Source organism: Monodon monoceros, unplaced genomic scaffold (assembly GCF_005190385.1).
Source record: "Monodon monoceros isolate NGI ecotype Baffin Bay Population unplaced genomic scaffold, NGI_Narwhal_1 Super_Scaffold_9, whole genome shotgun sequence".
Taxonomy (NCBI): domain Eukaryota; kingdom Metazoa; phylum Chordata; class Mammalia; order Artiodactyla; family Monodontidae; genus Monodon; species Monodon monoceros.
Genome location: NW_021703786.1, coordinates 15707054 through 15723372, shown reverse-complemented (window position 1 = coordinate 15723372; position 16319 = coordinate 15707054). Strand labels below are relative to the sequence as shown.

General features: G+C 58.3%; 1 protein-coding gene across 1 annotated transcript in view; it reads left to right on the top strand.

Moving 5' to 3' along the window:
* Positions 1-16319, top strand: part of SRCIN1 (SRC kinase signaling inhibitor 1) — a 64224-nt gene that overhangs the window by 21634 nt on the left and 26271 nt on the right. The window contains 4 exon segments of the mRNA XM_029213033.1: positions 1671-1975; positions 5104-5202; positions 11665-11688; positions 15524-15719. Of these exon segments, the coding sequence (XP_029068866.1) occupies positions 1671-1975; positions 5104-5202; positions 11665-11688; positions 15524-15719 (624 nt within the window).

Below are 16319 nucleotides of genomic sequence, written 5' to 3'. Positions count from 1 at the left end.
CACACACACACACACACACACACACACACACACACACACACACACACAGGAGGTTTGAAGGCTGTGGTAACGGCAATGAGTCAGGACCTTGGAAGCTTTGGAGCTCTGTGTCCATGGAAGCCATTCTTTCCTTGGCTTTGTTGGGCGATGCTGGGTCATCGAGGGGTCAGTCCCCGAGATCTACGTGCCTCTGCCATAGCCCAGGGAGGAGTGTGTGAGTGTGTTGGGCGAGGGGTGGCTTTTCCTAGAACGTGGCTGAAACTCCTCTTTCCTCCTGTGGTGGACGGGAGGCGACTGAGGCCTGGCAGTGGGCCTGATGAACACTGGATGTGTGGAGGGAGCGGGCTGCCGGGGGCTGGGCTGGATGGAACATGGCTGGGTCACAGAATCCTCAGCCCCTCCTCTTTTGCCCCAGTCGGCCCTGTGAGTTAGCCCCTGCATCGGGGTGCCTGTGTCTGCTACAGTGCTTGATTCCCCCCAGAGCTAGGCTACACTTCGGGGTGCTGCTTTGAGACTAGTGGATTGTGAGGCGGGGGGTATGCTGGGGAGACCAAGTTTGTCTCTCAAGGGGGGTGACTTCTGGAGATGAGGGACGGCAAATCCGTTTTACGACCAGGAATATGACTCAGGTAAGCCCCAGCAATGCCTCCCACCCCTGGTGTGGGTGACACTGTGGAACCACTGTCCCTGCTGGGCTTTGGGAAGGTCAGCGTTGAGGCTGGAGGGTAGGAGACAGCAGAGCTGGGCCTGGGGAGGCCAAGGGCTCAAGGCTGATGGGCATGTGGGGATGGGCTTCAGGGTTCTGCATGGAGACCTCAACCCCCGGCCTCTCCTTTTTTGGCTTCTGTACTGTACTTTGTCCCCTGTGCGTCCCTTACAGGTCTTGAACTTGTTTGTGTGTGTTTTGGGAAGGGAGCCTGAAGAAAGGGAGGGGGGAGGGGAGGGTCCCGGCGAGAAAGCTTGAGCTGTTCTCTCTGCTTTCTTTGAGTTTGTCCCCAGTCCATCTCTCACTGTCCTCTCTGTGCCCAGCCTCTCCTGTCTGTCTGTCTGTCTGTCTGTCTCTGGGGAGGGAAGGGAAAGGGGCTCCCATGTCCCAGGCCCTGATCTTTGGCCTCATTTCCCCCCTGTTTCCTAGTCCTGACCCTTTTCTAAGCCAACCCCCAGCCTAAAGACAAGTGTGTCCTGGACATGCTAGTCTGAGGGAGGAAGCTAGCCCCTGCCCCACTCCTTAGATGTTCTTGAAAGAAAGACAGTGCAGGCTCCTTTCCACAGCTTTTAGGAAGCGTCTAAAAGGAAACTCCCCTTCCCTCCCCTGTTCAGCCCAGCATAAGGAAGGAGGAAGGGGATGTGTGGCTAGAGGGGTGTCCAGGGCCCCTGCTTCCAAGCCCTCCTTGGCCTCAAAGGACAGCACCTCAGCCACAGTCATTATCCTCCAAACCACCGGCAGAGGGCAGGAAGCTGGACACTGCCCTTGCTCACCACCCTCCTTGGAGCCACCCCTTCTGCCTCTTCTGTTCCTAGTGGGGGGCAGGCAGCCCCTGCCTCTCCCCAGGTGCCTCGTGCCGCCCCCCCCTTAGGCCAACCCCTCCTCGCAGTGGTCCCAGTGGGAGATGGGCAGTCCCAGGCCGGGCACACGGTGACCCTGCCGTCCCCCCTCTCCCCCCTTGCAGATCCGGAGCGGAGCAGCCCCCCCATGCTCTCTGCAGACGATGCCGAGTACCCTCGGGAGTACCGGACCCTGGGGGGCGGGGGCGGAGGCGGGGGCAGCGGGGGCCGGCGCTTCTCCAACGTGGGGCTGGTGCACACGTCCGAGCGGCGGCACACGGTGATCGCGGCCCAGAGCCTGGAGGCGCTCAGCGGGCTCCAGAAGGCCGATGCTGACCGCAAGCGCGATGCCTTCATGGACCACCTGAAGAGCAAGTACCCCCAGCACGCCCTAGCCCTGCGGAGTCAGCAAGACAGGATGCGGGAGCAGGTGAGTGGGGCCGGGCTGGGGAGGGGGTGTGACTTGTGCTCCCGTGTCCCCAGGCTCATCCTGATTCCGAGAGGCGTCTGAGGCAGAGGGGGAAAGTGGATGCCCCGTTGCCGTGGTTGGCCTTTTCTGGAGCCTGGGGAGGAAGGGGGTGGGGGCTCAGCACCCAGACCTCTGCCTGCAGCCCTGGAATTTGGAGCATGGGACTGGACAGAGAGAGCCCAGCCTCTAATCAGGCTGTTGGACTGAGCAGAGGAAGGCTGTCTCGGAGAGACAAGAGCGTGGTGGGGAAGGAGAGGGACAGCCTCGTCGTGCACTGAGTGTTTGAGTCTGAGGGTCCATCCAGCGGTGGAGTTGAGACCTTGGGGTCGGCACCTCTGTGATATGGCCCCTAAGGGAAAGTCAGGCCTTGGGAGCTTCAGAAGGCTGGGTCTCCTGTGCCCCAGCCCTGCAAGAACAGAGCCCAGAATTTCTGGGGTCTTTTACCTCCTCCCCCATCCCCCACCCCGTTCCTTCCCCCCAAGACTCGCTGTGTGACTTTGAGCTAGAGGACTTCTCTCTCTGTGCCTTGGTTTCTCTCCTGTCATCAGTAGGGCTTAGACGGGAGTCAGGGCTCCTGCCTCTGGTCCAGGACCTGTCTCCTTCTTTATGGGGTACGAAGCTTCCTTTGTAAAGCTCTCCCAAATCCTTGGGTTCCTGGATGCATCTCTGCATCCAAGTATGCCCTTCTTGTTCGTAGGAAAATTCTTTCTTGGGATTGGCCTTCTCCTTACAGTCCCACCTTGGTAGGAGCCTTGACAGCTGCAGCACGTTGGCCGTTGAGACCCAGGCATTGTCCACTCTGGGAGAAAGGGCTTAGGGGAGGGTGATTAATCCCATCAGCATCCTTTCAATCAAGCCTTGGGGCATCCATCCCTGCTCTCGCACCTGTCTGGCTCTGTCCCCCTTTCCAAGTACTGCTGGGTGTGGCTGGGGAGGGGGGAGAGTGTGCCCATCCCCATCCTCACTGTAGGGAACAAGGACACATTGGTGCATTTCTGGTACATTATCTGCCCCTGATGTCACCTCCAGTTCTGTCCAGCCTTTACCTTTTCTCAGCTCCGGAGTCCTCCCGGGAGCAGAGTTCCAACTAAAATAAGGGAGAGTTGCAGAAGGAGATCTGGCCCTCCCCTTCAGGGGTCCCTCTCAGTGGATTCCTTCTGTGTGCTCTGGCTTAGGGGGAGGGGACAGGGACCTTTGTGATCTAGATGGGGTGAAAGGATGGTTAAACTTAAGTATAAGGGGCACAGTCAGTTGGAAGAGGGTTTGGAGTAGAGGAGATCAGGTGGACCAGCCTGGTCAGGGAAGGCTTCCTGGAGGAGGAGGTACCTAAACTAGGCTTAGAAGGATGAAAAGGGTCTGAATAGTCATAGAGGAGGAGAACGCTGTTTTAGGAGGTAGGGAGGTGAGCATAGGTCTGTGCTGGTTTGAGGACTGGCATAGAGGTCCAAATGGCTGACGCAGAGGGCTCGGGGTGGGAGGCAGTGAGAGGTGTGGGGGCCAGATGGTGGTGACTAGGGGGGCCGTGGCTGTTTTTGGATGGTGAATAGGAGGGGACAAGAGGGAGTGGCTGGAGGCAGGGAAAGGAGAGGAGGAAGAGAGTGTGTCAGGGAGGATGAAGGGAAAGGGATGGGGTGGGAGTGGGGCTGGAGGGAAGATGAACAAGGCTTGTTTGCTGCCTGGATCCAGGAGGCAAAGACAGAAAAACCTGGGTGACAGGGGCATGTTGGTGCCTTGGGGGGAAATAAGAGGGATGGGAGGGAAACGTTTGGGGGAGTGGGGGACAGGAATAGGGGAGATGAGTTTGAGGAGGGGGTAGGGGTTTCCCGCAGAAGTCTGTTAAGCACTGAATATACAACTCAAGACTCTGAAGGGACCACAGCTTCAGAAGGGAGGTTGAGCACGATGTGGGCAGAAATGGAAGTGGGACCCAGGGTAAGCCTGGTCACCAAGGCAGAATGGAGTCTCAGAAGGGAGAGGGCCCATGACAGATGGGGAGGGGGAACCAGAAATGTCCTGCATCCCTGAGGAAGAGGACAAAGGCCCAGCAGGAGGGCCCCCTGCACTTCTGAAGTCTGGAGGGATGGGAGAGAGAAACAGCCATTGGGACCGGCCAGGATCTGTGGGTCTGGAGGGTATCAAGAGCTCCTTTCTCGTGCTGTGGTGAGGTAACGGCCAGTGTCAGGGGTCGAGGAGGTTGGAGGTGGTGAGGGAACAGGACCCCTGGGCTGCAGATCTGTCTGGGGAGGTTTGGCCAGAAAAATATGAAGACAGCCGGCGTGGCGGCCTCAAGGGGCAGCAGGCGTGTAAGAGAGCACGTGGGCGTGTTTGAGGGCCTTCTGTGTGTCTGGCACATTCACTGGCACAGAGTAGGTGCTCAGTAAGTGAGTCAAAGCACGGCCACTCACTCACAAATTCATTCCTTTATTCATTCACTCACTCATTCCCTGCCTTGGGGAGTAAGTGTGTAGGATCCACGGCTGTTTCACTTACATGGAACGCTCGGTACCTAAGCCTAGCACTGGCTCAGTACGTTAGCGGGGTGGCCTAATGAGAGACAGATGACTCTGAGGATGCTGAGGTCCCGGAGAGATCAGGAGGGGATGGGTTTCAAGCCTTAGGTGTGGTGTGGGAGAAGAAAGTCACCTCCGCGAGATGGCGGGGAGGAAAGCGGTGCTGTCAGGACAGAGGCACACTGGGCTGAGGCCCCCTGCGGAATGGTTCCCCACAGCTTCAACGAGGGGGCAGTGAAGAGCTGGAAGAAGGGACAGGCGAGGGACAGCCCCCTTGCAGAGTGTCCGGAGAGGCAGTCAAGAATTGAAGACAAGGACTTCAGCAGTATCCGCTGGGGAAGGCCTTGCCCTGGGCTCAAAGAGCCCCCAGGCTGACTGGAGAGAAAGACCCGGCAACAGGCCCAGGGCCCCCGCATAGAGACCCAGCCTCGTCAGGGACTAGCCAGTGCCGCAGGGCCCCCCTGCGGGGTGAGCTCTGTGCCAGACTTGCCCCAGGAATGCCCTCCCCACCCCGTCACAGTCCCCCAGCGGCTCCTGCCCGCTCCCCCTAATGGGGTGTCCCCCGCTTCGCACACACAGGTCGGCGGCTGGACCGTGGACCCCGTGTGCCTCCTCAGCTCCCTCTGCTCCCACCTCCATGGCGACTCCGCCCCCTCCGGGGCTGGCCAGCCGGCCCAGGTGAGTCACCCGCCTCCACCCCACCCCCCAAACCCATGGCAGACTTGGGCTTTGGGGAGGATAGTTTTTGGAGGGGGGATATCCAGGATTTTAATTTTGCATCCCTTTCTCTTACGTAGGAGCCCGCATTTTCAGGAGACTCCTATGCCCCGTACTCTCCCCGTGATAGTCTAATTCCTACCGCCACCTCCCCAAAGTTTGGCTTTGGGGAGGGAATTTTTTTGAGGGGGAATAGTCAGGTTAAAAAACCTTTTTTAAAAAAAATCCTTCTCTCCTTAAACAGGGGTACCTCTCCCCTCACCCCACTGGTTTTCAGGAATCTCTTGTGCCCTGTACCCAATTCCCACCCCCACTGTGGATCATCTCGTTCCTCTATCCCCACCCTATCCTCCATCTCTGAGCAGACCCAACCTTCCCCTGATGTCTCACCAGCAGGAAGTTCTTCATGATATCTCTCTCCCACACTTCTTGCTATGTCCACTGCTTAGTTTCAAAATGTGAAGAGGACCTTGGTCTCTAGCCATTTGTTCTGAACTGATTTCCTGATTCTTCATATGCCTCAGTTTCCCTGATGGGAAGATGGACAGGGGCACCCTGGGACAGGATCCTAAGGGCTCAGGCTCCCAGCTCAGGCCTGGACATTGCTGTGGGAGAAAAACAGTCATCTGAAGGCCCAGAGGGGAGGAGGGGCCAGGGAGTCAGAGTTACAGCAGGTCAGGGGCAGCCCTGAGGGGGCCGTGACTTGAGGGTGGCAGAGGAGGTGTAGTGGCAGAGAATCCAGTGGGTCGCATGGGCGCCATCTTCTCTTCCTTGCGTACCCTGCTCCCCCTGGAGAGGGGCAGCAAGCCTTGACTTTTTCAAGAAGAATTAGGAGAAGGAAAAATGTGACAGCCTAGGAAAAAACAAGGCTCCAGAGCACGGTACTTTTAGCTGTGTGTAACTCAAGTCTAGCAAGAGATTGGCATGCTTGGCATCACTCACAGGGCACCCAGCCCACTTCCTTTCCCACCTCTTGGCCCTGTACTGACCGAACTTAGGGAACAGAGATGTGTCTGCGCCCAAGGCTAGATGGCAAGTGGGATGGCTTCACCTTGAGCGGGCACATGTGCGGTGGAGGTCAAAGTGGGGCTAGGACAGGGATGGTGATGAGGTAGAGGACGCAGGCGCTCCCTGGATAGAGCAGATGGAGCGTCTCGAGTTGGGGTGATGGAGGGAAGTGAGGCTGGACTTGGTGAGCTCTGATGTCCCAGGTTATGGGGTCCCAGGCCTGTCCACATCTGGAATCTACTCTGATGGAGGAAAGAGTCGAGAGCTTGAAGGGACCTTCACCCCAGGGCTTTGAAGTACAGAGAAAAGTGGCTGTGCCCAGGATCTTGTCATCACTTTATACTTAGCGCTTATCACACTTCCCATTCCCCATGGCTGGGTACGAGGCTCCTTTTTGTAAAGTGCAGGACCAGAGACGTTCAGCAAATGCCAGAGTCACACAGCAGAGCAGGATCAGAGGCCACGGAGGAAATTTAGGCATCCTAGGCCTCCCAGACTTGGCTGGGAATTGAGTCACGGGAGAGCTAGAACGGAAACGGTGCACAGCCGAGACTCCGGTAGGGAGAGACTGTAAGCTCAGAGAGTGGCCGGTCGGGAGGCAGGCCACTCTCCTTCCCCACCGCCCACACACACCCTAGGCCAGATCGTTGGGGGTTGGGGCCTTAAGAAGACCCTGAGAGGGGACCGGAGGCCAGACTCCAAGCCACAGCCCTTCCCCCGCTTCCACTAGGCTGTCTAACCTCCCTCCCTCCTGCTGCAACCCGAGTCCCGGGCGGCGGGCCGGCGTATCGGGTGACCGCGGCGACGCAGCCACCAGCCACCGCCGTTCCTTGGCGGGGCTGCGCCGGCGGGGCCGCGCCAGGGAGGGGGCCAGAGAGAGGATGTGCACGGCGGCGCGCCGTGCCGCGCCAGGTGGAGTCGCGGTTACCGGGGCGACCGGGGCCCGGGCCCTCTCGGCGGCGGCGGCGGCGCCTCTCTCATTGCAGCAAAGGGCACCGGCGGCTGGGGCTGCGGAGGCGGCCGGGGGAGGGGAGACCCCGGACGGGTGGGAGTAGGGGGCTGCCCTCCCTCCCCCGCCCGACGCGCGACCTGGGGCTGAGAACCCCGCGTATACACCTGTGGCCGCAGGTAAGGGGGAGCGGCTGCGGGGGCCGGGGTAGTCGCCTCGGGTTCCGCGGGGCGGGGGCACGGAGATGGGGGCCCTTCCCACGACTCCGAGGGGCGGTCTGGGGGTGGGGGGCTCGCAGGCCGTTGCGGTTCCGGATCCCTGAGAAACGCCCCCTCCCCTCCCCCATCTCGTTCTCAGCCTTCCGCAGGGGACCGGCCCCCACCCTGAAATGTGGCTGGCGTCCCCTCCCCCAGCCTCAGAAAGTCATGACCTTTCCGGGGTGCGCCCTTGCCCCGCCGCAACCCCCCTCCCCAACACACACACACTGCATTGGGAAGGGGTAGGAGGTGATGTCGACGGGCACACAGGGGAGAGGGCCGGAGTAGTGCACGTGCGTCGCGGTGGGAGGCTGGCGCCCTCGGGGGGCATTAAGGAGCCCCAGCCTGGCGGGGGCAAGGGAGGCGGGAGGCGAATGTTTACGTGGACGCGTGTTCACAAGAGTGGAAAGGTGGGTGTGTGCGCCGGTGCACGGAGAGCCAGGGGACTAGAGCGAGGGTGCGACCCATAGGTTGTCCTCCCTCTCCGAAGGATGCATCGTCTTCGGGGCTCGAGGTCAGGGAGGGGTCACGCACTCACCTAACCTACAGAGGACGTCTCCCCAGGGGAGGGGAGAGACCTCAGCTGGCTGGGCTAAGGCTCCCAGGGGACACGGCCCCGCCCTCCCAGCGCACTTCGTGGGGGAGAAAGGACCAGCTGCAGGGGGGAGGGAAGAACCCCACCAAGGGCGCCTAGGGTGGAGGAGGGAGGGAGTTAACTCCTTAGCCCCCAGAGGGAAGAAGCTGTTTCCTCTTCTCAGCAGGGAGTTTGAGGACCCCCTGGCGCTGCTTCCTTGGGTCTCCAGGAAGCTCCCCTTCTCGCATTTCTGAAAGCCTGGTCCCTACAGAGTGGATGGGTTGGCTTCCATCTTATCCTCCTAGAACACCTCTCATTTTGCCCCAGCTCCTGTAAGACTCTTCCCTACAAGTGATTACCTGGAAGGGCCTCTCCTACTCAGCCCTTTCTTTTTTTCACTGTCTCACTGTCTTCTGGGAAGGTGAGACACCCCTCTCTGAGAATGGGGGAGGGAGACAGCTTTGCCCTAATACTGGAGGTTTTCACTTGGGTTGGCGAGCCAGACCTCTCTTGGGCCCTTCCTGCCCTCTGCCCTCCTGCTGGGGGTTTCTGGTGCTGGGAAATTCCCAGGGAAAAGACATGGAAGGCTGAGCTGTACTGGGTGCCAGGAGATGGAAAATGGTACCAGACAAGAGTATGCAGAGATACCCCCTTCCACCTGTGGCTGGTCCTGTTTTCTTGACACTCATTCATGGCCAAATACTTGTTGAGAGCCTACTCTATACCAGGCACTGTGTGGGGCAGGACGGGAGGAACAGACAACCAGGAAGAGGGTGAGGAGTAAAGGGTGCTGGAGATTGGAGGAGGAGAGTCCTACCTTAGCAAACAGAGGAGCCCTCCGCTCTTAGGCACCCAAGGCTGTCCCATGGGTTTAACACCCTGGAAAGAGACAGAGACGGGAGATAGACGGCATCCCCAAGGACCTCTCCCTACTATGGTTTTTGCCCTCCAAGGACACTGAGTTGCCAGGAGACTCTGTGCCTCACTGCTGGTGGGGCCAGCGTGAAGGGGGATCATCCTTCCCACTTTCCGAGGTGACGGAGGGGCAGGATTCTGTGTACTCGACCAGCCAGCGCCCGAAGCCCCAGGACTCTGATCTCAGCCTCACTCCAAGTCCACCAAGCACAAAAACAGCATCTCTTCCACCTTTACCCGCTGGTGGGGCCTGGCTGGCCTGTTCTGTGGCACTGATGCCACCCAGTCCTCTCCCCTGGCCCCAGCTACTGAGCCCTCCTTTCCAGGTCTGGCCACCCCATGGATGTGCCCAGCGTTGCCTGAGGCAGGCCCAGGTTGAGGGCATGGCTAGCGTGGCTGTAACCAGGCCCCATCCCTGTCCCCCTCCCAGAGACATGAGGTGGGCCCCAGCTGTGTGCACATACTGAGTCTGACGTGTTGACATTTGGGGCGGGGGGGCGCATCTTCTGCTTCTTTTGAATCAGGAGTTCACCTACCTGCCGCATGATGTCTGGGACATCACAGGCATGGCACAGTGACCGAGGCGGCCAGAGGCACCGTGACCTGGCTAGTGGGGGGAAGGAGGGGCGAGACTTTCTCTTTGTGTGTGTCTCTGCAGCTGGTGTGCGTGTATGTGTGTACATATGTGTGAATGGGTATCCATCATGTCTCTGTCTGTTTCTGTGACTCCCTAGGGGCCAGGGGGCCCTCTGTGATTCTGCTTGTGGGAGTGTGTGTGAACAGGGCCGGGGGTGCATGTTTTGTATGAATGGGGTTGGTCCACGTATGAATAGCTCTGTCTCTGAGTTTCTGTTTCTGGGGTTGTTTCTGACCATGGAGGGCTTTTCTCCAAGTGTTTGTGTCCCTTTGTGGGCGTGTCTTTGTTGCTCTGGGTGTGTTTGTGGCGATGTCATTACTGGAGGATGTCTGCGCGTCTGTACGCAGCTCTCCGTGTGGGCGCTGTGGGTGGCCTGTGTGTACACGGTGTGATGGTGGTGGTGGATGAGGGACGGTGGCCTTCTCTGCAGAGCCGTCCGTCACCACTGGGGCTGCAGACATGACTCTCGTCATAAACCTTCCCCTGCCCTCTGCCTGGCTCTGCCTACCCTGCCCCCACCCCCCCCCTGCCATCCCACGTCCACTCGCTCTGCTCTCCCTCCCCTCCCCAAGGCCACAGGCAGCTGTGGCTACAGCCTGATACTCCAGTCCCCCACCTCCCCTCCCCTCAGCACCTGTGGGCATCCCCTGACACCCAGACTTTGCTGTCCCCTTCCTCTGCCTCTCTTGGAGCAAATGCTGGGGGGAGAGGTGGGGACTGTGGCCCAGAGGGGATGGTCCTGGTGAGTAAACCTCTTCATCCTAGCCCTAGCCTGGCATCACCCCCACCCTAAAGATCCGAAGCCTCCAGCCCAGCAGGGCCCCTCTCCACCTCCTTTCCGCCACTAAAGTATTCAGACGGTACAGGACACCCCGCCATGGTGTCCTCCCCCCATCAGGGGCCCTTGGTGTCAGTCCCCTCTGCCAGTGGCTCTGAGGCCTAGGGAATCTCGTCTGTTGGTGCCAGGCACCCCAGGGCCAGGCCATCTGCTGCCTCTGTCTTCCTGCGGAGGCTGGCACCGGTCAGCAGGGTGCCCTCAGCTTTGCCAAGAACCAATCCGGCCTCCGGGCCACTCCTCCCTTGTCCTTAGCCATCTGGAGGGGCCTTCTGGTCTCCAGGGAACGCAGGGTGACTGTAGCTTACTGTGAATGAGGAGGAACCTGAGGCCCCCATTCTAGGGGAGCAAGGAGCTCTCCCCTCTCATCTGTTCAACCACAGAACATTGCCGACACTCCCTTGCTGTCCATGGCTCCCCATCCATTGCCCAGTGCTGTGGGGTGATGGGCATCTGTCCACTTTCCCTATAACCCAGGTCCATCATGTTACACAGGCCTCCCTGCCCTGGGCTTGGCCCCCTGCCTCCCTCTTCCACTCCCTGCCCCATCAGCCCTCCTGGGGTCCAGTCCCATCCCACTCAGCTTCACACAAATACTTTCTGCTTGTCCAGCCAGTTAAGTCTCAATTCTTTCGCTTGGCATTTAAGGGCGCTCCTCTGGCCCCAGGCCCTTCTTCGCAGCCTAACCTGCTACTTTCCCAGGCCCTGCACCCCAGCCAAACTGAACTGTTCCCTCAACACACCCTGCACATGCCTCCCCAGGCCCTCTGCTCAGCAGGCTCTTCCTCCCAACCTCCGGCTGCTCATTTTTTAAAGACTCACCAAAAATGCCACCTCTTCCGGGAAGTTTTCCCTGGCCAGCCACAACCAGATGCCATTTCTCTGACCCTGCAGCTCCAATTCAGCTCTGCCAGTGTCTCACATGTTCCCTGTATCATGGTCATCTGCGTCTTTTCCTGCCTGTAACTCTCCGAGGACAGTTACTGTGACTAGGTTATGTGGCTTATAAATGTCTGGAATGATGGCTCTCCCCTCCCCCAGCAGCAGGCCTGGAGCCCGCTCAGGGCCATCCCGGGCCTCCGTAAAGAATGGGATGTACCAGGCATGGCGTCCTTCCTGTTCCTGGGAGGGTGGAGGGCCCATGTCCCAGGGCTGAGTCCTGAGCGCCAAGGGTCTCTAACCTGCCCCTGGCCCTACTCTGTCCTCCCAGCGCCCCCGCATAACCATCTCTTCTCTTATTTCCATCAGCAGCCAAACTACTGGAGTTTCAAGGTCAGTGTGTGGTGCTTCTGCGTCCGTGACAACCGCATGTGCTCTCCCGCCCCTGCCCCTCCCTGCACATGCTTTGCACAAAGTTGGACCATCTGGTGTGGGTGGTGGGTGTGGGACTGCAGGCTGGGTCTGCTGCTTTGAGAGAGCCTGGGTTCGCCTGCCAGGGGCTTGTGGATCCAGTGTGGGAGTTTGTGCCACCCGTGCTGGGGATCTGGGCTGGGGATGCTCAGGCTTCCCTAGGACGTGAAGAGCATTTGGGAATGAGAGAGGCATTTTCCCCAGCCTGGAGGGACTGCTGGCTCCAGGGGACGGAAGTGGACCCCGTGATCTTATTGAGGGCCTTGTTCTCTGAACTCAGACTTCATCTTCCAGGGAGGCCCTGTGACTATAATGGGCCCCTCATCCCTTTCTTACTTTCCACTGTGGGGAGCTGGTCAGTGCCAGGCAAGAGACTCACAGACTTACACCCCCAAACCCATTGCCCAAGTGGAGGGCTGGGCTCAGGGATGGTGTCTTCCTGCCTCCTCTGGAGAGTTTGGACCATCCACAGCTGGAGAGATGTCTGTCCCCTCCAAGGGCATCCTGCTGACCCCCAAGGGAGCACGCTCCTGGACCTCCTCTTCTCTGGCACCAGGCTCGGAACTGAACTAAGTTAGACTGCTGCTTGCGTCCTGGAGTCTCTGGTCCCTCAAATCCTGGGCATCATGACAGGGGGTGGGAGGTATACATTCCAGACTTCCCTAGTGTCAGTGTCATCTTTTTTTTTTTTTTTTTGAGGTACGCGGGCCTCTCACTGTTGTGGCCTCTCCCGTTGTGGAGCACAGGCTCCGGATGCGCAGGCTCAGTGGCCATGGCTCATGGGCCCAGCCGCTCCGCGGCATGTGGGATCTTCCCGGACCAGGGCACGAACCCATGTCCCCTGCATCGGCAGGCGGACTCTCAACCACTGCGCCACCATGGAAGCCCACCCCCCAGTGTCTTCTTGCTCCAAGCATCTTGTTTGCATGCAGCCTCCCAGAGAAAAGTTCTTGAATCAGAGAATCACGGAATTGTAGAGTCGTGGCATCAGGCATATAGCCTTTTTGGAGGAAGCAGTAGAGCATAGTGGTTCAATGCACGGGGCCAAGGGCCAGGCTGCCTGGTGGTGAATTCCAGTCTGCTACTAACTAGCTGGGTGACCTGGGGCAAGTTACATAATTCTCTGAGCCTTGGTTTCTCCTCCATAAAATGGAACAGCAGCTACATCACAGAGTTGTTGTAAAGGTAGAAGAAACGCGAGACTGCATGTCTTAAGCACAGTGCCTGGCTCATGGTGAGCCTTACCTCATTAGCTATTAGCATCCTGGAATCACCTTGGGAACTTGTCAAAACCCTTGAACCCCAGGCTCCAAGCCCCAGAGATTCAGATTTAGTGAATGTGGGGCACTGGAAAGAGTGTTTTTAAAAGCTCCCAAGTGATTCTGTCCTAGCCTGTGGACAGCTTTTGGGAATCTCAGATCCTAGTCTGACTGCCCCACTCAGGGCTCCGTCTGCCTGATCTCTGACCAGGAGTCGTCGGTTCCTCACTGGAGCATCTCCAGGGACCGGTGCTCACTGCTTCCGATCTTTGGGAAGCCCTTTCCTATCTTTGGAGAGCTCCGCTTAAATTACTGTTTTGTTCTCTTGCCATCTCCCTCTAGTCAGGAAGTCCTTCTGGATGTCTCACTGTTTTTCTGCTCTGTTGTCCCAGCCCAGGGCTGGAGAGACATGCTAATGGGCTTTCTCTCTTCTCAAGAGGGTTTTCTACAAAGGCTGTGAGAATGGAAAGGCGCCCAAGAGGCCAGGATGGAGACAGGAACCAGTGGGGCAGGGAATGTGGGCATCTCTTCTCGCAGGGTTCCCTGGGCAGCCTTCTCAGTCCCTAGGATCCCTGCCCCTCCTTCATTCTGGCCCTTGTTCCATCTTCTTATTGGCAACTCACTTGTGCCCCCCAGGCACCGTGGCCACCTCCTACTCTTCATCCCTGCTAGCTGCCTCATTTTGCCTGAATTCTGTAGCCCCTCATCCATACTAGCCTGGCAACCACTGACCTTCCAGTTGCCTGGCAACCTCATGACCACCAGACCAGGCCTGGTTCCCCACACTGGGAAGAGAGAAGGGCGTAGGCCAGCACTGGTGATCAGCCTAGAACTGAGCTGCAGGGTCCAAAGTCTGGGCACAGGCATTCGCCCAGTGGGTCCAGTTGCTACGCTGCCTCCCTCCTCCCCAGAACCATGCCCACCTGCTGGTCAAGGCATTGTGCTTGAGGCTGGATGCCCGCTAATGTCCCCAAATCTGACCTGCTATATCTCCAAGCCCTTGAGGACACTTTGGGGACAGCTGGGCACACTGTCCATCAGAGGAAGATGCTCTCTCTTTTCGAGAGTGCTAATCCGACTGGAACATTAAATTGAGTTAATATGAAGATGGAGATTAATTAGGGTTTAATCAGGACTTGGGGATGGAGGGAGCTGAGGAGGAGAATAAATACTTCCTTTTTAGAGACACTTTTACTGTTTTTAAAAAAATTATAAAAATGATACATTCTGATTGCGCAAAGTTCACCCGGCAGAGAAATGTATAAAGTAGAAAGGGAATGCGCTGTCTCAACCCCAAGATAACCAGTGTTAATGGTTTTGAATGATTTGTTGCTGTTGAAGATAGGCAACATATTTTAAAAAAAAATACAATTGGGCAACATGATTTTTCTCTTGATAACATGTATATGTGGTGATACATCTAATATATATATAACGTTACATAACAGGGAATGATGTAGATCTGATTCAGTATCTTTCTCCCTTAAATAGATGGGTTTCTGACAGCAACCAGGTTTGAGGGGAGGGGCTGGAGCAGACTGGCAGGAGCTGTGGCCCTGAGTGACAGCCCCAGCTTTCAGCCAGAAGTAGGCTCTTGAAGTGCAATTGAAATCAGGGTGTCCCCTCTCCCAAGGAGAGAGTAATCGAGCTGTCCCTGGGGCAGGGAGTGGTCACTGGGTGACAGCCTTCCCTGGCCCCAGCCAGGTATCACCCTCAGCTGTGGCTTCAGGGCAAGGGGCTGCTATGTTGGTACTGGAGGAGGCTTTTCTGGGAGGCTAGCCAGGCAGGTTGGCTGTGTGGCAGCATGTGCCATGCAGGGAGGGGCTGAGGCCTGGCACTTATGATGTGCTCGTGTGGGCTGAGCATGTGCACTGCATGTACTAGGCAGGTAGTCTGTGCGAAACTGGGGTCCACCTGGCTTTGGGAGGTTTGGGGTGGTCCTCCCAGTCACTCTAAGTCCAGGACATTGTTCCCAGCTCTGTGAGGGCCCATACCTCCCAGAGCTGGGATCCTGGGGTCCTTAGCTCTCTGCTTTCTCCCTGCTTCCCGCCCCCACCCCAACCCTCTGAACTCCACGAAGGATAAGTTCATCGCTCGCGAATCCGCCACTTAATTAATGTCTGGAACTAGTGCCCCAATTTGCTCAACGATTCTGCGGCTCACCTCGGTGACAAATTTGTGTTCTTGTTGTTCTTTGGAATCTTAAAATAGCAGGTGTGCCCATGGCTCCCGCTCAGATGGTTTCTTGTCTGGCTTCCCAGGGTGCCTGAGTCCTTTGCCCACTCCTTACCTGCTGGGTGTCCCGGGGAGGCCAAGGCCCCAAGAGGTTGGGGAACTCTCCTGCAGCCACACAGCGAGTCTGGAATCCAGGAGACCCTCCGGGGTGTGTGTGTGTGTCTCACTGGCTGGTTGGCTGGGGCTCCCTGGGCCTGGATGGGGGCAATGGGCAGAGTGAAGGGGTCATTCCTGGTTCCTCTTGCCCCGCCCTGCCCCTGCAGACCCGCAGCTCGCGCCACACTCAGGGAGCCCAGCCTGGGCTGGCAGACCAGGCGGCCAAGCTGTCGTACGCCTCCGCTGAGTCACTGGAGACCATGTCGGAGGCGGAGCTGCCCCTGGGCTTCAGTAGGATGAACCGCTTCCGACAGAGCCTGCCCCTCTCCCGCTCAACCAGCCAGACGAAGCTGCGCTCTCCAGGTACTGCCTGTCCATCTTCCCTCCAGGCTACTGGCTCCTCCCTCTTCTCTGCTCACCCTGGAACCCTGTCCAGCCCCTTTATCACTCCCTCTCTTCTCAACCATCTTTCTAGTAAGCCTCTGGCTCCCTTCCCTCATACCCATCTTCCCCCCCCCCCCAGCAATCTCCTCCCCACAAGGCCTCTCCCTCCTCTGTGGCTTCCTTTCCAACTTTCCTCCACTTCTCTCTTCCCTCACTTCTCTCTCCCTCAGCACCCCCTGCCCTGTCCCTCTCTCTCCAAGCCTCCTCTCTCCCTTAGGCTTCTCTCTCACCCCCTTCAGCAGCCCCCCTTTCCTTCATCCCCTCCCTTCTCACCTCTCTCCCCCAAAGCAACCACTCACTCTGTTTCTGCCCCACCTGCTCCTGCCCCCAATTCCATTTCCTCGTCCAGACTCCAACCTGCCTGGGGTCGAGGAGGTGCCTTAAGGGGCCGGCAGCATGAGGAGTGCCTGGGTGCACCTGCACTCCGGGGCGGCATCCGGTCTCAGACCCTGCCTCTGCGGGACCAGCGCGGCTCCCCAAGGCTCCCCGGGCCGCCGGCGTGGTGGTGATAGCGGCCCT